We start from the raw sequence: 26,326 nt of genomic DNA, 5'->3' as shown, positions 1-26,326 counted from the left end.
AAACTCCCCCACCCAGTATAACAGAACACCGCTCCAACAACTCCTTCCCCCATAGCTTCAACTCCTTACCCCCCTTTCCCCCACTCTCATTATACAATATATGTGTATCCAACACACTTCTGAACCCCACACTCCCCCACTCAGTATAACAGAACACTGCTCCAACAACTCCTTCCCCCATAGCTCCAACTCCTTACCCCCTTTTCCCCCACTCTCATTACATTGAATAGGTTACCCCCTCCCCCACTCAACACATTCTCATTACACTTTATGTATCCAACACTTAAACCCCCACTCCTACTCACCCCAACACAACTTCAAAGCACCCATTACCTACCTACCTACCGAACTGGGAGAAGGGTGGCCACTCATTAAAGCGTATGAGAGACAGATGGGGACATATTATCCTTATTCTTATCCTTGTTCTTGCACTGTGATATGGTCGCTGTGTTCAAAGAGCCAGACCAATCAGCTATCTGTGGTACCGGGCGGTAGAATTTCGATGATGTGCGATTGAATATTGGTAGCAACTCATTCGCTTCGTTGGAGAGAGCCTGTAAATAAAATGGTAAGTTATAGTCTATTTTGGTAGGCTGTAGACTAGATTATAATGTAGGGTGTGGTAATGAAATGAATTACAATACAAATAATAGTTTAGAAATCAAAAACCCGATTGCAGAAACACCTTGTGAAGTGGTGGTAGATGTATTGACATTCAAAGCACTTTTTGTAATTCTGTAAATAGGTTCTATTTTGAATAAAAAAATTGAAAAAGAGACAATTTTTAAGTTATCAATAACTTTTTAAATCAATTTATTTTTAATTAAAAGACTTATATTTTTGTAATCCTTTTTTATTTTCTTTATTTTGCTACCCTACTTGATAGGTCTGGTTATTTTTTCTTAACATACATATTACTATTTCACGCAGAAAAATGTATTTTGTTTTTAAAAACCTCTAATCTATCTAATATAATCTAATATATCTAAGCACTTTTCGGTTTTTAAAACAAATATAATGATACAGTTTAGAAGATACGAGGTAATAAAGAAATTTGCAAACATACAATATATGTGCGAAACACAAAACCCTTCCTTAGCAGTCGAATAAAAACAACGGGAGGAAAAACTACATCTTTATAATCGAATCGAATCAAATGGTACTCCTTAAACTCACCTTTAAGTATATAACAGCGTCAGTGCCATACCCTTCGCAGGACATCAGCACCAGATCGCCGTGGAAATATCGTGCGTATAAACGAGATATTGGCAGACCGTAGCCGTAACCTGAAATTTATATTTATTGGTTTAATTTCAAAGACCGTAACTTAGTTTTACAAAGGTTGAACTTAATTCCTAATAATAGCATTATCTGTTAGTCAAGCCCTGGGTGATTGCGATAATTTATTCATCTGTAAAATTCAATTAGATTTAGCAATATTCGGGTATCACGGTAAAATGTAGAATAGCCTAATGGTTCTTTAAAACAAATTGAGAAGGTCTGAATACATCAACTTCGGTAAAGAAAAACATTATATGGAATGAGAAACATGTACTTAAGAAAGAACATATTTATTATTAAACATTTTTTATTATTATTGTCTTTTTAAGTAATAATTGTAGAACTAATTTTATTTAAAATTCTTATGGTTGTTTTTCTATACGCAATATTTAATTAACATTGTATTTTATCGCACTAATAGCAGAATATGATAATCTAAAATTTGTAACACTTGAATAGGTATAGGTATAGTCCGCGCCAAACTGCTACTCCGCTTTGAAGTTGTTGCGAGCAGGTGTAGTCATACAATTGAATAGCAAATCGTTAATAGCGCCACGATTCATTTCTATTATATTCAGAGCGGACTAGCAGTTTTGCGGGAACTATACTGAATAAATTATTAAATACTAGCTGACCCGGCAAACTTTGTACCGCCTCAAAATCTATTTATCAAATATATTTCATATAAAATGTAGCCTATGTTACTCGTGGATAATGTAGCTTTCGAATGGTGAAAGAATTTTAAAATCGGTCCAGTAGTTTTTGAGCCTATTCATTACAATCAAACAAACAAGCAAAGTTTTCCTCTTTATAATATTAGTATACATTAACAAATAAATGATAAAGTATCTTCAAGTGTATAAACTCACCAGCTAAAGGCACAGTATGTGAATCCGACTTGGAGGGTTGCGGCGCGGTGCTGTACATGTACTTGAACAGCAGGTCCGTCACGCTGCGGGGGATGCCGCCCCCCCGGTCCGACATCTGGGGGTGGAACATACACATTACTAGCTGACCCGAAAAATGTTAAGGGTGAACAACCCTTATCATTTAGGGGGATGAAAAATAGATGTTGGCCGATTCTCATAGATACCGGATAAGCACAAAAAATTTCATCAAAATCGGTCAAGCCGTTTCGGAGGAGTATGGCAACGAAAACTGTGACACGAGAATTTTATATATTAGATTATAAAGATCCAACAGCTTAAAAATTATAGGCAATGTTTTTCGTATTCAGATAAATCCATCGATCCAACAACACTTCATATGTTTGGACTGGAAGGCATGTCACGGAATGAAGCTTATACACTCGAAATACATTACTCTCCGCAGTCGTATAGTAATATTAGTTATATATTTGTAGTTGTAGTTTTTGAAGGTGGTAGAACCCTTTGTGGTTCGACTCCGGCGGCACCACCGCCACACCTATTTCTACCTAATAACAGCAGTGTTAAGCGCTGCTGTGTTCCGGTTTGAAGGGTGTGGTAAGGGAGACAGACTTTTCCGAGGCGTTCCAGCTTAGTCCTTTGGTAACGTCGTATCTCTGCCCGACCTCTAGTACGCGTCTAATTCTACCTGGGGTTGATTACATATATCCAAGGGCGGCAGTAGTCATTTACCGTCAGGTGGACTACATGTTCGTCTGCTAATTCTATATCGTAACAAAAACGTATGCCAAGCCAAAATCTTTAACCACGGTGGAGTCATTGCATAGAGTTGTCAAATAAAGGAACGGAACTTCCCCCATTTTCAATTGTTAGTAATGGTATGGTACTTATTTTAGTTATATCTCCCCCCCCCCCCTCTCATGTAAACATTAGAATTAGAACCTACAAAACTTTGCACAATTTTTTTAAATCATTTATAAATATTGCAGACGAAACCTCGACCTCCCCCAGACCTCGTATCAATGAGAATAAGCCCCTTCCCTCCCTTCCTTTATTTACTTTGTAATTGAATAATCCCTAACGCACCTTCCAAGGATTTCTGGCTCCTTACCTTAACAGATACATCCTCCCTACCCAGTACCAGGTTGACCTGGATAGGCGGCGGGCTACCCTCATGGCTCTCCATCACAGCTCGCATGGCGTTCTTGAATAGCTCGAACAGCATGTGGTAGAGATGTGACGGTACGTACACCACTGGCATTGGCCGGCCGCTTGGTACTGGGAAAAAAAGAACAAAATAAAATAAAAGAAAGAATAAAATAAAAAAAATAAGAAAAAAAAAAAAATCAAGTGTGCATGGATGGCAATATCAAAAACTATTAGGCTCAGCGAAAAATATTGGCTTCATTACATTTTAAAAATCTATTTCTCTAACCAGAAATCAAATGAGTCCATTTAGACACAAATAAATCTTTATTATTGCATATAGATGCGGCCTACCTGAGGTCGGCAACAAATGCGTTGAGTCGCACGCCGGATCTATCGAACCTATGTGTCTACCACCGTTCCCTATGCCATTCAGCGACGCTTGTGACTCAGGAAAAGGTGTGTGTGTGCGAGTGTGTGTATGTGTGTGTTCGTGTACGTGCATGCACGAGAGTAAGTATAATCCGCGCCAAACTTCTAGTCCGCTCTGAAGTTAGTTAGCAATGTTAGCATATACTCCGTAAAGGCACATTAACGCAGCTATGTCCCCGCCGGCGAGAGCGGGCAGCGGGGGGTGCCGGGAGGGGTCCCGCGCTATCTACGTCACGCTCATATCTACAATTTGCTATTCGACGCGACTCGTTTCTATATTCAGAGCGGACTAGCAATTTGCCGCGGACCATACAAATGAATATACTCGATGTTAAATAATGAATACACCAACTCACCTCCATTCTGCAGCAGCTCCAGCTCGGGCGAGGCGAGGTAGTACCTATCGCAGAGGAACCTCGCGTTCTCGTACGCATCGCGCACCACCGCCGCGATGTCGCACGCCGGGTCTATCGACCCTATGTGTCTACCGCCGTTCCCTATGCCGTTAAGTGATGCCTGTTTAGCACCCAGCTGCTCGCCGAAGAGTAATGCTGTAAGATGAAAATAAAAGTATTAGTTGTGGCGAGTCACAACAACTCGTTAACAGATGGCGCTACACGTTTCTGAATCACGCTATCGAAGTTTTCTCAAAATCTTATACATGTCCAGGCAGCGGCCGTGCTCCAAAAGTCTCAATTCGGAGCTCGTACATCTAATTATGTACAAAATATTATGAAAACTTCCTTCGCATGATTCAGAAAATTTTGGTATCCCTTCTGAATGTGTAAACGGTATACACTATACAGGATAATGGGCTTTCAGGACCAAATCCTAATCTATAAGGATTATCGAAAATGCTGAAAGCCGAAATTCCACAATCGGATAGTGTCGCTTATAAGGATCAAAATCTGGGAAGTAATAATAAATGACAAAGCAAAGGAAGTCTCATTTTTAATAAATTTGAAAGGCCCATTTGAAAACTTCGCCCTGTATATATAAATACTCACTATGTTGATTTATAAGCATCCGTATCGAGATGCGGCTCATGTAGAATCTATCCAGGAAGTACTGTATGGAGTTCTCGGTGCCGGTGTCGACCTCGTGGGACTCCTTCAGCTCCAGCACACCCTGCGCCATCGTCTGCACCACGTCGGCGTGGCGGTTGCGGATGTGGACCAGTCTTTGGCAGAACCTGCGGATTAAAAAAAAAACATAATAAAAAAGTTAACAAAGAATACAACCGACTTCTATGTCACTACAAAGTAAAAATAATTCAAATATATGTTGTTTTAGTACATAATTCTGAAGTCCTGCAGGGGATCTGTGAAGGGCGAAGTAACCAAAGGTGTTTGAAGAGTTTTTGAAGGCAGAAATTAATGTTTAATGGGAAGGAAGGAATTAATGTTTAAAATGTATTTAGAGCAGTGTTTCATTGAGAGGATAAGCTTTGAGGGAGCAGGAAGCCTGCAGGGCAGCTAAGACTAATAAGGCAAAAAAGGGGGTTTGAAGCTATTTGGAAGCAACAGCTGATTGTGTTTCAGAACTAGTAGCCTAGTGGTTAAGTAAACTCGGCCTCTTGGTCGAGGGGTCCGTGGGTCCTAGGTTAAAACCCAATACCTTAGATTTTAAAAGTTATATGTGTATTACAAATGATCACTCGTTAGTGAAGAAAACCTTGTGAGGAAACCTGCACACCTGAAATTTATACAAATAAAACTCAAGGATGTGTGAAGTCTACCAATACGCACTTGTCAAGCGCGATGGACTATTGCGTAATCTTTCTCATTCTGAGAGGAGCCCACCAGTGGGACAGTGATAGGTTGATGATATTATCTTAACAGATACTTACTGAGTCAACACAGTTGGTTCAGGCTCCATCTTCTCAAACTGTATGATCTCTTCGAACGACCTCTCGTACCACTGGTTCACGAGGCCGACGGACGGCATTCGGAGCAGGTTCTCTGGCAACAGCGCTATCTCTTTCATAATGTTCGCTAACCTGGGGATCAGAAAGAGATGTATGAATTAGAAAAGTGAGGTAACGAAAATTGCAGCAGGTTCTGTTGCAACAGCGCTCTCTTTCATTATATTCGCTAACTTGTGAATAATAAAAAGCCAGATATATAATTTTAGATATATTTTAATAATTAAGATAGCATTATTCCATAATATGTATGTATATGATGTACCTATGTTTTTAATGTATTTGATATACATAATTGAAATATAATTATGGTTTTTAAAAAAAGATATATGAAAATCTTTGTCATCGGTTCTTCATAATTGTTCAAAATTTTAAATTTTTCGGACCGTTAAAAGTGGGTAAAAATCGAGTTCAAAGAGTCCGATACATACATATACCTATACTTACAGGCCAAGCTGATAAAAGCGAGGTAATAAATAATAGATCTGATTCATAATAATAGAGTTTAACCCAGTTCCCGGTATCCAATTAAGCTGAATCTCTGCATACATCTGCATACGTAAAGCGAATGACAATGAAATACAATTTGCTAAAAAAAACTGCTTTGGGTCAGCTACAAGCGCTTGCAAATATACACAAACCAAGTCAAACATTCCGAACATTCGAATATTAAACGGTTTGTTTTGGTTTGGCAAGTGCACGCGGCATTACAATATAAACAAATGACGTCACAATACAAACAAGAAATCAAAACAAACCTACACACATACTAACACAACGCACTTGCTCGCGTATGCGTCATCCTGGCAACAATTACAATACGGACCTCCGTGTAGGGTTACCATGATTACTTCAAATGGGGGACTGTCTCAGATCCTGACAGATTTTTTTTGACAATTATCACCGAGCTCAAACAAAAATATAAAATTAGTCACTCGGACAAAATGCTGAGACCTAATTCTGCCGATATATTTTTTGTACTTATAATAATTTTGAAGTGGCCAGCGAGTGTGCAACCAACTATCATAGTAATTGGCTACAGCCGCCCATGGACATCTGTAATAAATCCCAAATATGATTTGATTTCTGAGGTTCGTCACGGATGTGCTGCTACTAGAGATGTGCCGAGTCTCGAATCAGTACTCGAGTACTTACATAAACTCGCATACTCGAGTACCAATAGTGATACTCGAGTACCAGTAATACTCGAATACTGACGATACTCGTACACTACAACTACTACTCGTACAAGTAAAAACTTGTTTAATTTTGTGTAGTGAGTGGCGTTTTTTTTTTTTTTTTTGCTCTTCCGTGCTATTGGACTGTGTGTTGTGCAAAGTACTCGAGTACTTTGTGAACACTTTGGACTCGAGTACTGACTCGATTCTTTTTTATATGAGTACTAAAGTACTCGAATACCAAAAATGGCCGACTCGGCACATCATTAGCTGCTACCCCTGAGGACTAAGCTGGAATGGAAAAGTCTATCACTCTTACCACGCTCTACAAACGAAACACGTTAGCTCCTAACACTGCAGTTATTAGGTAGAAATTGTCGTGACGGTAGTGTCTCCAAAGTTGTTCAACAAAAGGTTCTACCACCTTCAAGATTATGAATTGATATGATAAAAAAAATCACATACGCAACATTTATAGAATCCTCCCTGGGTCCTCAGATAAGACACTAACCCTGAAATTTATAACAATGAGCAGCAGTGACTACTTTCTTACCTTCAGAATTAATGAATTCGTTTTGATACTTCTATTTCATGTTTCAACAAGGTCTATAATAAATCATTTTTGGAAATATCCCAAAAAAACAGAATGGGTGGCCACCGCCATAGCACACACGTTTGCGCCGACTAGCGGTGGTCGTTGAATCAACGAACTAGTTAAATCAACCGTTGATTCACTTTCAACGAATCAACGTTAATCCAATAGAAATTAACTAGTTAAATACGTCAACGACGTTGAACGGAACGTTTCGTTATTTTCAACGTAAATTGTATTTTGTAACGGTGGTCGTTGAATCAACAAACAAGTTAAATCAACCGTTCAACGGATCAACGTTACGTCAACGACGTAAACGGAACGTTTCGTTATTTTCAACGTAAAATTGTATTTTGTTTAGAATTAAACTTACGTTAATTTTTTTTTTATAATATAAGAGTAGCAGACAAGCTTGATTGTCGGTATAATAGCATAATTTGAACTCCAATTATGTAGAACATATCGAAGTATTTCCTAATAGTCATAAATATCAAGAATTGATATTTATATCAATTCTTGATATTGATATTTAATAACACGCACTATGTCAAATTGTTTCTAAAATAACATTTACCGCACTTCAGTAGAGAAGCGTTGATCGTTGCAGCATGGTTAAAAACCGTTTATTATTGATGCAAGTTGAAATTAGTAACACGTTAACTCGTTGACGAAATTAACTAGTTGATCAACGGAAATTAACGTTGACGTTTCGTTGACGGAAAAAACTTCAACGACCCACCGCTAGTGCCGACCACGGACGCGTCCGATACGCGTCTATAAATAGTTTAATTTCACTTCCCGGCAAGGTTAGTAATAAAGGTCTGTTAAACGTAACGCATGTTCTGGCGTAAAGTAGAAAAGTTGGGGTAATGGTTGTCAAAAAATCATGGGTTTACTTATGAAGGCATGTTAGGAGTTATAATTTTTTGGGAGATTTAACAAGAAAAATAAATTGGCCGAGTGCCAGTCGAACTCGTACACAAAAGGTTCCGTTACCACGAACTTTTTATTTAGTATTTTTTTTTATAATATAGGAGTAGCAGACGAGCATGCAGTCCACCTGATGGTAAGTGGCTACTGCCGCCCATGGACATTTGTAATCAACCCCAGATAGGATTAGATATTCCCACCTGAGGTCGGCACAGATGCGCCGCTACCCCTGAGGACTAAGCTGGAACGTCTCCGAAAAGTCTGTCTCCCTTACCACACCCTTCAAACTGGAACACAGCAGCGCCTAACACTGCTGTTATTAGGTAGAAATAGGTGTGGCGGTGGTACCGCCGGAGTCGAACCACAAAGGGTTCTACCATCTTCTAGCTGTTTTAGCGGTCACCGTTATTCATAATCTTTACAAAAAACTATTGTTTATCTGTTGCTGTTAAACAGATAGAGCCCTGTGACAGACGGACAGAGAGCGGATACTTAGTAATAGGTTTTTACCCTTTACATACGGAAGCCTAAAAAGTATCAGGCTCTAGTCCACATTAGGCCAAGTGAATTGGTAGACTTTACACACTATTGATAATATTTGTGTTGTTATCTTGTTTGTATTATGTTCTTATTCGTTCGTATCTTGTTTGTATTACGTTGTTGGAGAAGTCTATCTTATTTAAGTCTGAACAAAAAATGTCACACAATGAACAAGCAAAATTCAATTTTACATGTATTATTATGAAGAAGATTATGATCAATCATTTTCACGATTTTCGCAAGTCGCCATTCTTTAAACGCATCGATAACATTTAATACTAAGATAGTACATTGATAAGGTTTTATTTGAGTAACAAAAAAACCGCCTGCTTAAAAATATAGCCATGTCACTCCGACAACTTATACGAATCCAACGACTCATGTGTTAATCCGTCAAGCCGTTTGGGCTGCAGCGTGACAAAGAATGAGACATACATACAAAAAACTTTAACAAACCTACGCAGTTGAATAAAAAAATAAACACTCTGGCACATGTGGGAGAATGCTTCATTTCATATATAAATATTCCGTTTTTAAAATCACATGATATTAATTTCGAACTACCGCTCCGTATTAACAATTGGCTACCTGTATCATGGTATAAAAAAGGGGCGCGCAACTGTCAACAGATCAGAAGTTGTCCAATAGTGGGCACGGCACGGTGGTGCTCTGAACTGTTTGGTGTTTTGCTTGGGTGTTATTGTTACTATGGTGGCATTAACGCTTATTCATTTCATTATTTTAACTATATTTTTATAAATATTGGTTAAATTAGTTGAATCGAAATACCATTGTAGATTTACCTACCGGCGCGCCCACACACATATGCTCGAAGGATCATACTTAAGGTAGAACGCTTTGTGGTTCGACTCCAACGGCACAACCATCACACCTATTTCTGTCATAACAGCAGTGTTAAGCGCTGCTGTGTTATGATTTGAAGGATCGCGTCTTTTTTGAAGTTCTATTTGAAGAAACGCATCTGTGGCAACCTCCGGTAGGAATATAATCCTATCTGGGGTTGATTAGCTGTCCATGGGCGACAGTAGCCACTTACCATCAGGTGAACTGCATGCTCGTCTGCTACTCCTATATTATAAAAAAAGTTTCGAACTATTGTTATTATTTTAAGTACATTTAAATATATAATATGCAAAATATATAACTATATAATATGTATAATGCATGTGAAGACACGAAACGTGTTAAAACATCAACATGCATTACAATAACAAGATATAAACAAGATGCAAATTTTATACAGGAGATGGATAATTACATTGTTATTATTACGTAAGACGCAACTCCGTAGATAATAACTATACTGACATATTATCATTGATATAAATAAATGGATAAGCCTTGAATGACACAACGAAATTATTATACATGAATTATCAAAGATAAGTAGCTTAATTAATTAATTAGTACCTGGATGACCGAGCTTTGCTCGGGATTTTTTAACCTGCTTCAAAAAAGCAGGAGGTTTCTCAATTCGACTGTATATGTTTTTTTAAACGGCACTTCCTGAAAATAAAACCTAGCTAGATCGATTTATCGCCCCCGAAACCCCCTAAATACAAAATTTCAAGAAAATCGTTAGAGCCGTTTCCGAGATCGTTGGTATAAATTTATATACAAGAATTGCTCGTTTAAAGGTATTAGATAAATTGATTACTAATTACTGCAAAAAGCAGTGATAACCTAGTGGTAAGAAGTAGACATAGACATTTTGCAGTCAATAAGGAAGTCCGAGGTTCGATCCCAAAAGCCTCTGATTTTTAAAATTAATTATTACTTGCTTCACCGTTAAGGTGAAGGAAAACCTCAGAATGAGATATTTAGGCCATAACCCCGCAAAGATATGATTGGTAAATTTCACACATCTTTCAGAACTTTTCTTTTAAGATTAATATGATCTGGCTCCCAATTTTTTTTTAAAAGAATAGATAAAGAAAAAACGTAGAAAATGCATGACCAAACTACGAATACAAAACACATAAAATATATGATAAAAAGTGTGCTATTGTTTTTATTGTCTTTAAAAAAAATACCAACTAAATTTTTAGACTTTTCAGAAAAAACTATTTTTCTTCTATATAGTGTTAGAAATTCATTCAAATTATTTCGTGTTATTTTCGTGATGTGCTATTTTTTATAATATTAAGTTCTTATTTATATAATCACTGGCAGGTACGATTGTATGAGTTAGCATAAAAAAAGAAAAAAAAGCTCTTGACGTTTAAGTTGTATTTCGCGTGGGAATAAAAAAGAAAATAATTGGATTAAAATCTTCGATCACTAATAAGAACTAGATACACAATCAGCGACAAAAAATGGCGCGACGAAAAGAGCACCCAAATAGACATTTGGGTGCGCTTTTAGGTTAGTAGTGTTTGAACGTTCGGAGAATAAACATGCCTCAGTGCTCGTTCAAAACTGCAAAAATCACACGTCTAGTACGCTAACAAATGATGGAATATCGTATTTTCGGTAAGTATTATATAAGTAGGTAATTGCTATCACTCAATTATAAATACTGCTATTTCGTTCGTAAATAATTTATTTTTAAGTTTTAAAAATTATCAACAAAAATCAACAGAATGTATAAACCATTTAAATTGTAAAGTCTGTTACTAAACGTACAATTCTTACTATTGCAAGCCCACTTGATTTGTTCGGGTTACATGGTGACTCTGTTCTAACTTGAATGGAGACGCTATTGTTTTATATTTTTTTCTTTAATTTAATTATTTTTTTTTCTTTTTTTTGTTATATAAAAATATTTGTTTTGTATAATAATTAAACATAGGCAATGAGTAAATAGTAAATGAGTGAAATTAAATTATTATTTAATATATTTTATGATGTCTTTTCATCCAACTGCCGCGACAATAGTCATAGAATTATTATAATAAAGTCTATTGTCGAAAGATACACTAAAATAAGATTGCTTAACATAGCCAAAAAAGATACGGAAAAAAAATAAAAATCCATCGAAAAGACTGTTTTCCAATAAACTCACTTTATTCAAGGGAATTAATGGCATCCTGTTGATTCCATATTTTTATTTTTACTCGACTGCCAAGGAAGGGTTATGTTTTTTGCACGTATCTTGTATGTATCTTTATAAGCGGACTTTAGCTGCACTGCATTTTATTCCCTCGGATCTAACATACGGCTGGGTGAATTTCGACAGTTAAGGTGTCATTATATTCGTCTCAAATATCCAAATGTCCTTAGATAGGTGTTGGAAAAAACTCTAAATTTAAGAAGAAATATACAACGGATTTCTGTCACTACAAAGTAAGCAAGTAATTTAATTAAAATAATAATAAACCCGACTGCACTATAAAGGCTGAAGTAGAATTTTCAAAAACAGTGAAATAGGCGTTTCATCATTTTTTAGCAAGAAAGCCAAAAAAAAGTTTTATAATAGGTATCTGCTTCAAAAACAAAAGATGTTCAAACAATATTATCCTATTTTATCTTCGTAGGGCTCATTTACGCTATATAAAGAACCTATGTGTAAAATTCCAGCACGCTAAAGATCCGCGGTTTCCCTTTACGTTGGTGTCTGGCGCAGCAACTTACGCATTTAGTCAGACAGTCACCTCGATGTGTTATACACATGTATATATCATATAATATGTGTGTAATCACCTTTTAATTTCCTTTATTTTGATACCCCACTCCATAGTTTTGGTTAACTTTTTTTAAAACGTGTTACTATTTCGGAAAAACATCCACCATTTACGATTTATAGAATATCTAACTTCAGTAATTCAAAGTTCTAGTAATTATTTTATATCGTTAGGGGTAGAATTTCATTATTTTTATCCAACAAGCCAGATACAAAATTTCATAGTGTTTGCGTCAAAATTGACGGTTGTTCAAATTAACTTTTAACCCTTATTTTGCCCTCTATGGGGTTGATTTTTCGGAAAGGGATAAATAGGTGTGTCTTTATTCCTATCCAGAAAGCCAAATACTAAATTTTACAGTAGTTGCTTCAAAATTAAAGGATTTGAAAAAACTGTCATCCCCTGTTTTACCCTCTTAGGGGTAGAATTTCCAAAAGGCCTTTCTTAGTACTTATTTACGCTATATAGCGAACCCATGTGCAAAATTTCAGAACTCTAAATTAAGCGGTTTTGGCTGTACGTTGATTTCTGAAAAATGAAAAAATCATTTAGTCAGTCAATCAGTCAGTCACCTTGCTATTTTATATATATACAAATTATATGTTTTTATAATCTCCGTTTAATTTCCTTTCATTTGATATCATACTCGATAGGTTCGGTTAACTTTTTTTGAAATATTACTATTTCGCGCCGAAAATCCGCCATCTTGATTTTTTTTCTAACACCTATCTAAGGACACTCGGGTCATGAGACGAATATAATGACACCTTAATTGTCGACATTCATCCAGCCGTTTGTTAGATCCGATCAAATAAATAAAGACAAACATACAAGATACGCGCGAAAAACATAACCCTTCCTTGGCAGTCAGGTAAAAATAATTGAAATAAATGTTGGTTTACTACATATTTATTTAGTCGTGGGCAATATATTTCGTTGGATAACGGCGTAAACAGCTTGTTGATTTTTTAATTAAATTACTTGTATTCGGTTATATTTTAATTTTAAACTTATTATATTTTTATTATAATAAATTGTGACTGCATATTACTTACTTTCATTGATAAATTATTATTATGTTCACTAAAATTAATTACTTCGACCTAATAAAAATATTAAAAGTAATGACAGTTCGTCTCCACTAATTCCTTGTCCAAGTGACAAACCACGGTCGTCAATTTTTTTTTTCTTTTTTTTTACCGTCAATTTGACGCCACTTTTTAAGTTCATTTTTGTATGGGATTGTGTATCTAGTTCTTATTAGTGATCGAAGATTAAAATAGTTTTATTCTTTAAGGTTTCAACATTTGTAAGTCAGCTCGAAGCCACATCTATAAACTTAAATCAATGGTTCAAAACTGAATAAAGTTTTTGTTTATAAAACAAAGTCCGGAGTTATTTCTGTATTGTTTTGTTATGAAGCGGTGTTTTTATGTTCACGTAATAAAGTTTTTGTTGGCAATTCAATGATAAAAAGGCACAATGTTTTTGAATTAGCGAATGATAATATTTTGAATAAGATTATTTTTGAGTTATTTTCATTGTTAAAGTGATAAATGATAATGAATTTCTAATAAACACTCTTTCTAATAAACAATCTTTGGAGTACGTATGTTAAAGTTAGGGTAATAATTATAGTTTAAAAACTAAAACCCACGCTAAAATCGCACAAGGAAAATCGTTAAGCCTGATTCCTGACGATCCTAATAAGTTGAATGGAATAAAATTATTAAAATCGTGTATTGTCATCTGTTCTTCATAAGTGTTCAAATTTTTAAATTAATCGGACTGTTCAAAGTGGGTAAAAATCGAGATTAAAGATTTCGTTACATACATACATACATAGATACAACCCAAGCAAATAAAAGCGTGTTAAAAACTACTTCGTAATAATTTAATAGATATTTTTTATGAAGAAGCAGCTAACGAGTATGCCGTCCTCCTGAAGGTAAGTGGTCATCTACTCGTATAACATGGACACCTATAATCGACTCCAAATATAATTAATGTTTTGGTGATCTCAGGTGGTGGTTTAATAACAGCAGTGTTAGGCGCTGCTGTGTTCCGGTTTGAAGGGTGTGGTAAGGGAGACAGACTTTTCCGAGGCGTTCCAGCTTAGTCCTCAGGGGTAGCGGCGCACCTGGCCGACCTCAGGTAGGAATACCTAATGCTATCTGGGGTTGATTACAGATGTCCATGGGCGGCAGTAGCCACTTACCATCAGGTGGCCTGCATGCTCGTCTGCTACTCCGATATTATAAAAAAAAAAGGTCAGTCAAAGCATTGCTAAACTGCGGACCAAGTTGGACCACCTTGAATTAGTACGTCTCCCTTAAAACACTTACAAGCAGAACACAGCAGCGCTACTTTGCTGTTATTAGGCAAGAACAGGCACAACGGCGGTACCTCCGGAGATAACCACGTAGAGTTCAACTAAATTTAGAAAATGTTTTTAAATTCTGTTACCGTAATGAAAATGACCTAAATTCGTACTACTAAGTTGTCACGACTTAGTACTTTAATTTTATTATATTCCTTCTCAGACTAAAATAGTAGACAATCCTAATGAAAATATAGGCTGATTTGCGTATTTAATGTACAGGAACTCAGCAGAAATAGGTAAACATAGTCCGCGTAATACTGCTAGTCCGCTCTGAATATAGAAATGAGTCGCGTCGTCATAGCAAATTGTATGACTACACCTGCTCGCAACAACTTCAGAGCGGACTATACATAGGCACAATATAAATCATGTAAATATTGTAGATTGCAGATACAAGCAATATCTTGGATGACGGTGACGATGACATTAAAGAAGGATTTAAAAAATATATAGTGAGTCGTTACAGTGTAAATATATTAGGACGTCACATAAAAAGTTCCTATTCGCAAGGCACACTATATACAGTATTGCGCTCACTCATCATCAACCCATTAATGTCCCACTGCTGGGCACGGGTCTCCTCTCAGAGTGAGAAGGATTAGGACATAGTCCACCGCGCTGGCCAAGTGCGTATTGGTAGACTACACATACCTTTGAAAACTTTTTTTTTTTTTTTATTGCGCTCACTCACACAAGTGCAAGTTGTAGTGTAGATGCTTTAATACAATTTTTGGTGCTTTGTCTATGTTTTCCTATCTAAGATTCGTTAATAATCAACAGTAATCAACCTTGTGCGAGTCCTTAATACTGAGTCACTCTTAGCCGTGACCATACATATAATGTACCTCTATGTTGCAGGTATATGTCACAATCTGGTATTATATGAGAAGTATGACAAAAATACTTCTTGTTATATAATATAGGAGTAGCAGACGACCATGCAGTCCACCTGATGGTAAGTGGCTACTACCGCCCATGGACATCTGTAATCAACCCCAGATAGGATTAGATATTTCTACTTGTCGGCCACAGATGCGCCGTTACCCCTGAGGACTAAGCTGGAACGCCTTGGAAAAGAATGTTTCCCTTACCACACCCTTCAAACCGGAACACAGCAGCGCCTAACACTGCTGTTATTAGGTAGAAATAGGTGTGGCGGTGGTGCCGCCGGAGTCGAACCACAAAGGGTTCTACCACTTATTGTGATTATTAATTAATTTTTGTGATTGACATGTATCTTGTAATGCTGTGCACGCATAATATAATAACTATCTTTGTGTAGTGTCTATTTTTAATCGTTTGTGTATTTAGTTGGTTTGCCATTTTAAAATAAATAAATAAATTACATATCTATTCAATTTTGTCATTAATATTATTGAGGGTTATTTACCTGTTTTTAATATTATATTGTTATTTACCCACATAAAATATCCAATCATATAATCAAATCCTTAGATTGGTTTATACGAGTAGTTACAAAATTATCAGTTAAATTTATTACTAATATGGTTAACATATTTTTCTTTGCAAAAGCTTTAAACAGGTTTTTTTTACAAAAATCTTTTATGAAATTCACCTATTAATTCCATTGTAACGTTTATGACTATTATTTCATATTATGAACAAAACGTTATGTTATACATAAGATAAAATAGAGTAAAGATTTATCACTATCCGGCTTTTAATCATATGTCTAGGCAATTAATTAAAAACCCGATTTCGCCAAATGCCTACTACTTACACATACATACTACTCATGTGACCGGCCAGCTGTTAAAGAATTATAAGTAACGAGGAAAAAATAAACTATTAACCTGACAGGAAGTTCCTTCCGCAAGAAGAGGTATGATTTCCTTTCGCACGCGTTCAATCCTGAAACAAGGATATTTCCAAAATTATTATAAAAACAAAAAAAGGCTAATTATTTAAAATATAGTGTATATCTCACTCTCGCATAGTTTAGAAAAAAACATGTTAAAATTTAAAAAAAAAATGTGAGCCGTCACGGGACGCCTGGCAGATGTGAAACATCGACATTATTTTGTAAAAGAAAGTATGCAGAAAAGAACATATTGTGATAGGAACTAAATATGTCATAATGATAAAATAAAATAAATCATTGGTCACTATATTCCATGGTCAATATTTACGTTTGCGTACACTTGAAACGCAAGGTCAAACACTAGTTGTCTTTTTACCCGACTGCCAAGGAAGGGTTATGTTTTTCGCGCGTATCTTGTATGTTTGTCTTTCTTTATTTGATCCGATCTAACAAATGGCTGGATCAATTTCAACAGTTAAAGTGTCATTATATTTGTCTCAACGACCCGAGTGTCCTTAGATAGGTGTTAGTAAAAAAAAATCAAAATGGCGGATTTTTGGCGCGAAATAGTAAAACATTTAAAAAAAAAAGTTAACCAAACCTATCGAGTAGGGTATCAAATGAAAGGAAATTAAACGGAGATTATAAAAACATATTTGTATATATATAAAACAGTAAGATGACTGACTGACTGACTAACTAAATGACTTTTTCATTTTTCAGAAATCAACGTACAGCCTAAACCAAGGACCTTACAGTTCTGAAATTTTGCACACAGGTTCTCTATATAGCTTGAATAAGTACTAAGAAAGGCCTTTTGGAAATTCTACCCTTAAGAGGGTAAAATAGGGGAAAACAGTTTTTTTTGAAATCCTTTAATTTTGAAGCAACTACTATAAAAAATTGTATTTGGCTTTCTGGACAGGAACAAGGACGCACTTATTTATCCCCCTCCGAAAAATCAACCCCGTAGAGGGTAAAATAAGGGTTAAAAGTTCATTTGAACAATCGTCAATTTTGAAGCAAACACTATGACATGTTGTATCAGGCTTTTTGGATAAAAATAATGAAATACTACCTCTAACGAGGTAAAATAATGACCGAAACTTTGATTTACTGAAGTTATATATTTTATAGACCGTAAATGGTGAATTTTTTCGCAAAATAGTAACACGTTTTAAAAAAAGTTAACTAAACCTATCGAGTAGGGTGTCAAAATAAAGGAAATTAAGAGGAGATTACAGATACATTATATAATATATCTTATATATAAAATTCTCATGTTAGTTACCGTACTCCTCCGAAACGGCTTCACCGATTTTCACCAAATTTTATATACATGTTCAGTAGGTCTGAGAATCGGCCACTATCTTTTTTTTTACACCTAAGTGATAAGGGTTGTTCATCCTTAACATTTTTTTTATTTATATGGCAACACAACGTTTGCCGGGTCAGCTAGTACATATATACTCGTATATACACATCGAGATGACTGTCTGACTAAATGAGAGAGTTGCTGTGCCAGAGATCAACGCAAAGGGAAACCGCTGAACGTAAGCGTGCTGGAATTTTACACATAGGTTCTGTATATAGCGTAAATGAACACTACGAGGATAAAATAGGATAATATTTTTTGAACATCTTTTGTTTTTGAAGCAGACACCTACTATGAAACTTTGTATTTGGCTTTCTGGATAAAAATAATGAAATGCCTATTTCACTGCTTTTGGAAATTCTATTTTAGCCTTTTTGGTGCAGTCGGGTTTTTGATTTTTTAAATTAATTACTTGTTTTATCACATTGTTCTAATAGCTCTGTCCCTTATAGAACATTTGTCTATGTAGTTAAAGGTAAGCGTCGCCACGCCAGAAATCGGTTTTACGTGCGGCTATAGATGTTTCACATCAAAAAAAGAAATACACGACAGCTTAAAAATAGGTATAGCTTACTCGTAGTCGTATGTCACTCCCACAACTTAGAAGAAATTACACCTTACATGTTAATCCGTCAAGCAGTTTGCGCTGTAGGTCGTGTGAAAGAATGAGACAAAAAAATAAATTGTTTTTATTTGACTTATATTTACATACATAGGTACGCTCATAGATTAGTAAAGATACTTCGCCGCCTTGAAATTGAATGAAGCCACAAACGGCTTGTTATAGTAAGTTCTTTTTTTGAATTCTTGACAAATAAAAACAGTTTTGGAGAAAATTTACGAATAAAAATTTATTCGTAAATTTTCTGCGTAATTTACAATTACAATGTACAATTTACATAATAAATAAATAATTATTTCAAATATTTTAGGGACATTTTAGCACGGAGACGTGGCAAAACTTTTTTACGCAACTATTTCAATTCTCAAAACTGGGTACATTTTCTTGTTAGGAGTGAGTAATCTTTACTAATCTATGGGTACGCTCGAAAGACATGACCCTCCACGGTCGGGTAATAACTATACCCTTTTGTTAGTCCTTCATGGTTAGATTTTACAGGCACCATCGCCACACCTATTTCTGCTTTGCAACAGCAGTGTAGCGCTGCTGTGTTCTGGTTTGAATGGTGTGGTAAGGGAGACATACTTATCCGAGGCATTCCAGCTTAGTCCTAAGGGGTAGCGGCGTATCTGTGGCCGATCTCAGGTAGGATACCTAATCCTATCTGGGGTTGATTACAGATGTCCATACGGCAGAAGCCACTTACCATCAGGTGGACTGCATGCTCGACTGCTACTCCTATATTTTAAAAAAAGTATATTTCTACTAGTGGTATATCAAAGGGTACTTATATACAAAATTAGCTAGAAGTGTATAAGTCTGACTGACATTTATAAGCCGTCACAAGGTCAAGGGCCTTTTACCGCCAAAACGGGACGGCTCACGGTATCGACCGGAGAATAAAATAACCTTCGTAAGGGCCACGTTAGATGTATTGCTGTTTAATTACAAGTTTTATGAGGGGTCCGTATCCAAAGGTTGGCTATGTTTGTTAGGTATATACATACATAGGTAGTACCATAGATTAGTAAAGATTACTCACACCTAACAAGAAAATGTACCCAGTTTTGAGAATTGAAATAGTTGCGTAAAAAAGGTTTGCCACGTCTCCGTGCTAAAATGTCCCTAAAATATTTGAAATACTGATTTATTTATTATGTAAATTACGCAGTATTAGTTATTTATTCGTAAATTTTCTCAAAAAATGATTTTATTTGTCAAGAATTAAAAAAAAGAACTTACTAATAAGCCTTTTGTGGCTTCATTCAATTTCAAGGCGGCGAAGTATCTTTACTAATCTATGGGTAGTACAGATAATTACAAGGTTTTTAAGGGCTCCGTGACCAGAGTAAAAACGGAATCCTAATACTAAGCCTCCGCTGTCTCCGTCTGCCACAGGGCTCTATATCTTGAACCTTAATAGATAAAAACTTGTTTTCTTACAGTTTGTATAACGTTTACACACACACACACACTGTCTACACTCACAGCCCCACACTAGGATTCCCTGTGTCGTGGGTGCCATGCACACACAAAGACGAATACACAAACACCCCAACCACCCCCAACCAACCCAGAAACAGAACTCTAAATTCATCATTTAGATATCTGTCTGGCCGGGAATCGAACCCGGGACCCTCAGCGCGTCAGACTAACAACAACAACAACAAATACTAAAAATAAAAAATGTGAGCCGTCACGGGACGCCTGGCAGATGTGAAACATCGACATTATTTTGTAAGAGTAATATGCAGAAAAGAACATATTGTGATAGGAACTAAATATGTCATAATGATAAAATATAATACGATTTTTTTCCAGATAACGATGACTATTTATTGAATAAACATTTATTTTCATTAAATACAAAAATTTACGAATTTATTTCAAATCGTGACTACTTAATTCGTTTAATCAGTGACTTCGGTAATAGTTATCTGCATATAGACTGTATATAATAATATACACCATCGTATCGTATCGCCACGGCATACGTCGCCACGCCAGAAATCGGTTTTACGTGCGGCTATAGATGTTTCACATCAAAAATGTCGATAATAAGTGGGGGTCAACATACAATAAACCATTATAAGTAAACAGTTAAAATATTCACAATGCGTTTACTTTTATAGTTGCTATGATAACTGAAAATAAAAAATAAATTGAAATTTGTCGGCAATTTGCCAACTATTTTAATAGACGAACTATATAACGCTCATAAAAAAAAAATTGTTTAGTCATAACCAATCAATCGCCAGCCCTATACCATTGGTAAACAATTCGTGTGACGTCACAACTCATTATGCACTGACCCGCACTATCAATAGTCAATACTGTCATTAGCTAATTAACATGATACCTAGACATGATGTTATACAACCACGGACAGCTAACTGTTTAATTACAGTTACCGGTAACGTTTTTATAGTTAGACTAACGTAGGCAGCGATCTTGCAGTCCACCTGATGGTAAGTGGACATATCATCATCATCATCATCATCAACCCATTACTGTCCCACTGCTGGGCACGGGTCTCCTCTCAGAATGAGAAGGATTAGGCCATAGTCCACCGCGCTGGACAAGTGCGTATGGGTAGACTTCACATACCTTTAAGATTTTTTTTTATAAATCTCTCATGGTATGCAGGTTTCCTCACGATGTTTTCCTTCACCGTTTAAGCAATGATAATTAATTGTAATACGCACATAAATTTGAAAATCAGAGGTCCGTGCCTGGGATTTGAACCTCGGACCACTCGATTGAGAGGCCGCGTTTCTTAACCACTAGGCTATCACTGCTTTTTATAAGCTAAGTGGACTAAGCTAAGTTGCTAAGTGGACATATAAAGGTAACTAACTTCATATTGAACACGTTTTTCACGATAAAGCAGACGCGCTACCTGATGGAAAGCAGTCACCGTCGCCTATGAACATTTGCAACACCAGAGGAGTCGTCAATGCATCGCCGGCTTTGTATGAGAGTTCTTTTTGCACCTTTTTTGAAGAGCCCCATGTCATAGCGCATTGGGAATACCTCAGGAGGAAGTTCATTTTACATTTTGCACGTCCATGACAAGAAGGTCCGTGATCATACGTGTAGCCGATGACAAATGCGTTATCACTTCTGGGGAATAAGATGGTCGCTTCATTTTTGATGTGAAACATCTATAGCCGCACGAAAAACCGATTTCTAGCGTGGCGACGCATGCCGTGGCGTCGCCACGCTATACGATGGTATATAGTATAGTCTAGTATAGTATAGTCTATATGCAGTAGTGTGTACGGTGTGGCGACGCGTCGCCATGCGCAATCGACTGTGCGATAATTAAGTAGTCACGATTTGAAATAAATTCGTAAATTTTTGTATTTTATGAAAATAAATGTTTATTCAATAAATAGTCATCGTTATCTGGAAAAAAATCGTAATATTTTATTTTATCATTATGACATATTTAGTTCCTATCACAATATGTTCTTTTCTGCATATTACTTTTACAAAATAATGTCGATGTTTCACATCTGCCAGGCGTCCCGTGACGGCTCACATTTTTTTTTATATTTGAGCCTAACGATAAATCAGACGTGCTACCTGATGAAAAGTATCAACGTCGCCTATGAACATTTGCAACACCAGAGGAGTTGCCAATGCATCGCCGGCTTTGTATGAGAGCTCTTTTTGCACCTTTTTTGAAGAGCCCCATGTCATAGCGCGTTGGGAATACCTCAGGAGGAAGTTCATTTTACATCTTGCACGTCCATGACAAGGTCCGTGGTTAAACGTGTAGCCGATGACAAAGGCGTTATCACTTCTGGGGAATAAGATGGTCGCTTCATTTTTGATGTGAAACATCTATAGCCGCACGTAAAACCGATTTCTGGCGTGGCGACGCATGCCGTGGCGACGCTATACGATGGTATATATATACAGTCTATATGCAGTAGTGTGTACGGTGTGGCGACGCGTCGCCATGCGCAATCGACTGTGCGATAATTAAGTAGTCACGATTTGAAATAAATTCGTAAATTTTTGTATTTAATGAAAATAAATGTTTATTCAATAAATAGTCATCGTTATCTGGAAAAAAAAATCGTAATATTTTATTTTATCATTATGACATATTTAGTTCCTATCACAATATGTTCTTTTCTGCATATTACTTTTAAAAAATAATGTCGATGTTTCACATCTGCCAGGCGTCCCGTGACGGCTCACATTTTTTTTTTAACATAGGAGCAGAAGATGCAGTCCACCTGATGGTAAGTGGCTACTGCCGCTCATGGTCATCTGTATTCAACCCCGGATAATATTAAATACCTATTCCTACCTAAGGTCGTCCACAGATACGGCCCTACCCCTGAGAACTAAGCTGGAACGCCTCTGAAAAGTATGTATCCTTCCCACACCCTTCAAACCACCCTTCATGTGTAAACCGATATCCACACCCTTCCACTGCAACGCAAGAGCTGTTTCACGCTAGAAATATGGGTACCTGCCTAGTCAGACCATCTTGGTTCTACACTTCTACCTTTCAATAAAATAAAACCGTTTCCTTCAGTCTCTCTATTATATTTTTCATAATATAAGAGTAGCAGACGAGCATGCAGTCCACCTGATGGTAAGTGGCTACTACCGCCCATGGACATCTGTAATCAACCCCAGACAGGATTAGGTATTCCTACCTGAGGTCGGCCACAGATGCGCCGCTACCCCTGAGGACTAAGCTGGAACCCCTCGGAAAAGTGTCTCCCTTACCACATCCTACAAACCGGAACACAGCAGCGCCTAACACTGCTGTTATTAGGTAGAAATAGGTGTGGCGGTGGTGCCGCCGGAGTCGAACCACAAAGGATTCTACCACCTTCGTACTTCGTATATCATGGTCTCATAGATTCAATTTAGTCCCACAATCTGACACTCTTCCATAAAACAGATTGAATAACGTAGAATCTATTACCCTATAATTCATCGCCCTAAACAGACAATGGATTATGGCTTTAAACAATAAACCAGCTGTTTTCCGAGCCGTCGATTCGGAAAATAGAAATACGTTATCCGATGATTTGCCAAGTGCGAGACGAACACGCATACGGAGGGTTCCGTACCACCGAATTTTAATGTATTGTTTAGTATTTGTTATACTTTGGAAGGTGTTGGAAGGTGGTAGAACCCTTTGTGGTTCGACTCCGGTGGCACCACCACCACACCTATTTCTGCCTAATAACAGGAGTGACTGGCGCTGCTGTGTTCTGTTTTGATGGGTGTGGTAAGGGAGACATACTTTTCCGAGGCGTTCCAGCTTAGTCCTCGAGGGTAGCGGCGCATCTGTGGCCGACCTCAGGTAGGAATATCTAATCCTATCTGGGGTTGATTACATATGTCCATGGGCGGCATTAGCCACTTACCATCAGGTGGACTGTATGCTCGTCTACTACTCCTATATTATAAAAAAAATATTATCATCAGCCGTAGAAACAAATGGATTTATTTATTATTCATATACATTTTTTTTGTTGACGAGAGGGAAACCTTCAAAAGGTACCCGACGCCATGGTAGCGACGCCGGGTTATGTGGGACTTTTACCGCACTTAAACACCTCCGGTGGCCGTCCTCGGCGTTTGGTGGAAATCTCCGGGATCTCCAACGGAACAAAATCGGAGTCCTCCTAACGCGATGCCCTTAAATCGGGCTCTGCCATGTGGGCTAGCAAGCAAGGGGTTAGCAGTAGCTGCCCTGGGGAGAGCATTTTACGCTCCTCTCACATCCCCTGGTGATTACAGCGATATGCGACCACACAAACCGCTGTCCTTCTCGGGGTCGCTTGCTGGGCGATTTGAGCTGCCACCAGGCAGGGGATACCATAGCCCTATTCTGGTCCCGGGACTACAGGGACAATTATTCATATACCTAGAAGATAGTACAACGACTGACTTAATGCTTGATCATTTTCTACCAGTCAATCTTTATGTCAAGCGGAGATGAAGAGCAATGAAGTGTGAACATTTTAATTGTCTACCTATAACTCACGGTCGAGGGGTCCGAGGTTCAAATTATAGGCACGCAACTCTGATTTTTCAATGTTATGTGCGTATTAGAAATTAATTATCACTTGCTTAAACGGTGAAGAAAAACATCGTGAGGAAACCTGCATACCTGAGAAAACTTAAAAAACAAGGTTTCAAAGATATGTGAAGTCTTCCAATTCGCACTTGGCCAGCGCGGTGGACTATGGCCTAATCCTTCTCATTTTGAGAGGAGACCCGTGCCCAGCAGTGGGACAATAATGTGTTTGATGATGAGATAAAGCGAACAACGACCGAATATTGCGGTCGGGTCGCCGACCTTCATTTATTTTATTTTATTTCTTTTGGTATTCGTTGTTATAGCGTCTACGAGCGGGAGTGACCTCTAATCAGACAGACCGCATACCCTTTAGGCATTTCTATAAAAAGCTAGATTAATACATTTCACGCTAAACACTGAAACAGCTGTGTGACGTCCATCGTACCGTTGCCAACGTGTGAAATTTCCACGAGTTACACGAGATCGCGTTATGACGGGATTGGGAATTAAATAAGGAATTTCCCCTATTTCTGCCTTTTAATAGCCGCATCGCGATGTGTACATTTGAAGGGTAAGGGAGAACAATTTCCAATTTAATCGTATGACCCGTGAAAAGTTCATTGGGGCCCTAAGAAGTTCGATCACGAATAAGTACTTTAGTGTATATAGTTCGCGTAAAACTCCTAGTCCGCTCTAAATATAGAAATGAATCGCGTCGCCATAGCAAATTGTATGACTACACCTACTTGCAACAACTTCAGAGCGGACTAGCAGCTTGGCGCGAACTATAACAGCGTCTTTGTAGCCATTCTCCGATAGACCACCCATAGTTCTTTATGTTTGATTATAGTACAGTGATGATAATAACAGGGGCCACTTACTTTCAGGTGGACTACATGCTCGTTTGTTGTATCAATAAAACAAACTCCATAATGGAATATTATGCAGTTTGGAGGAGTGGAGGAAGCTGTACATTTTCTAAATTAAATTAAAAAATAATGCAAAGAAATAATTCCCTTAATAACCCTATGTTAAAATGACCAGAAAATAGTTATTATATAAAAGAAAGTTTGTTCCCAAATTTTAATCTTTTTTCATTATTAACATTGTTAATTTTAGTCTACAATAAATAAATATAGTTCAAAAAACTAAAAAACACGCTTTTATGATAAAATTAACTAAACGGTAGAAAATCTAAATGAATCTAGGAATCAATTAAGGAACAGTAAATAGTATAATTGTGAAATAAATCTACAAAGTTTGAACGAAATCTGGCCGTTTAAAGTGGGTCAAAATCGCGCCCAAAGAAGTCGGTTACAAACATACAAACAAACATACAAACAAACATACAAACATACAGGTGAAGCTAATAAAAAGCGTGTAAAAATACAATCCACAATGGTAGATAGTCCAATTTGGGACCATAGATTAGTAAAGATTACTCACTCCTAACAAGAAAATGTACCCAGTTTTGAGAATTGAAATAGTTGCGTAAAAAAGTTTTGCTAC

The 26,326-nt window shown here is 37.0% G+C and overlaps 1 protein-coding gene across 1 annotated transcript in view; it reads right to left on the bottom strand.

Moving 5' to 3' along the window:
- Positions 1-66: 66 nt before the first annotated feature.
- Positions 67-26,326, bottom strand: part of Pdk (pyruvate dehydrogenase kinase) — a 55,359-nt gene continuing 29,099 nt past the window's right edge. The window contains exons 2-9 of the mRNA XM_073081701.1: positions 16,752-16,809; positions 5,596-5,745; positions 4,754-4,938; positions 4,103-4,297; positions 3,280-3,446; positions 2,151-2,265; positions 1,177-1,286; positions 67-554 (exon numbers count right to left, since the gene is read on the bottom strand). Of these exons, the coding sequence (XP_072937802.1) occupies positions 372-554; positions 1,177-1,286; positions 2,151-2,265; positions 3,280-3,446; positions 4,103-4,297; positions 4,754-4,938; positions 5,596-5,745; positions 16,752-16,809 (1,163 nt within the window). The 3' untranslated portion in view covers positions 67-371. The remainder of the gene's footprint in view (positions 555-1,176; positions 1,287-2,150; positions 2,266-3,279; positions 3,447-4,102; positions 4,298-4,753; positions 4,939-5,595; positions 5,746-16,751; positions 16,810-26,326) is intronic.

Source organism: Epargyreus clarus, unplaced genomic scaffold (genome assembly GCF_041222505.1).
Source record: "Epargyreus clarus isolate Ecla_fem2 unplaced genomic scaffold, WU_Ecla_fem_2.2 ptg000016l, whole genome shotgun sequence".
NCBI lineage: Eukaryota > Metazoa > Arthropoda > Insecta > Lepidoptera > Hesperiidae > Epargyreus > Epargyreus clarus.
The sequence above is the reverse complement of the archived record's forward strand: the minus strand, read 5'-3'. Positions and strand labels throughout refer to the sequence as shown.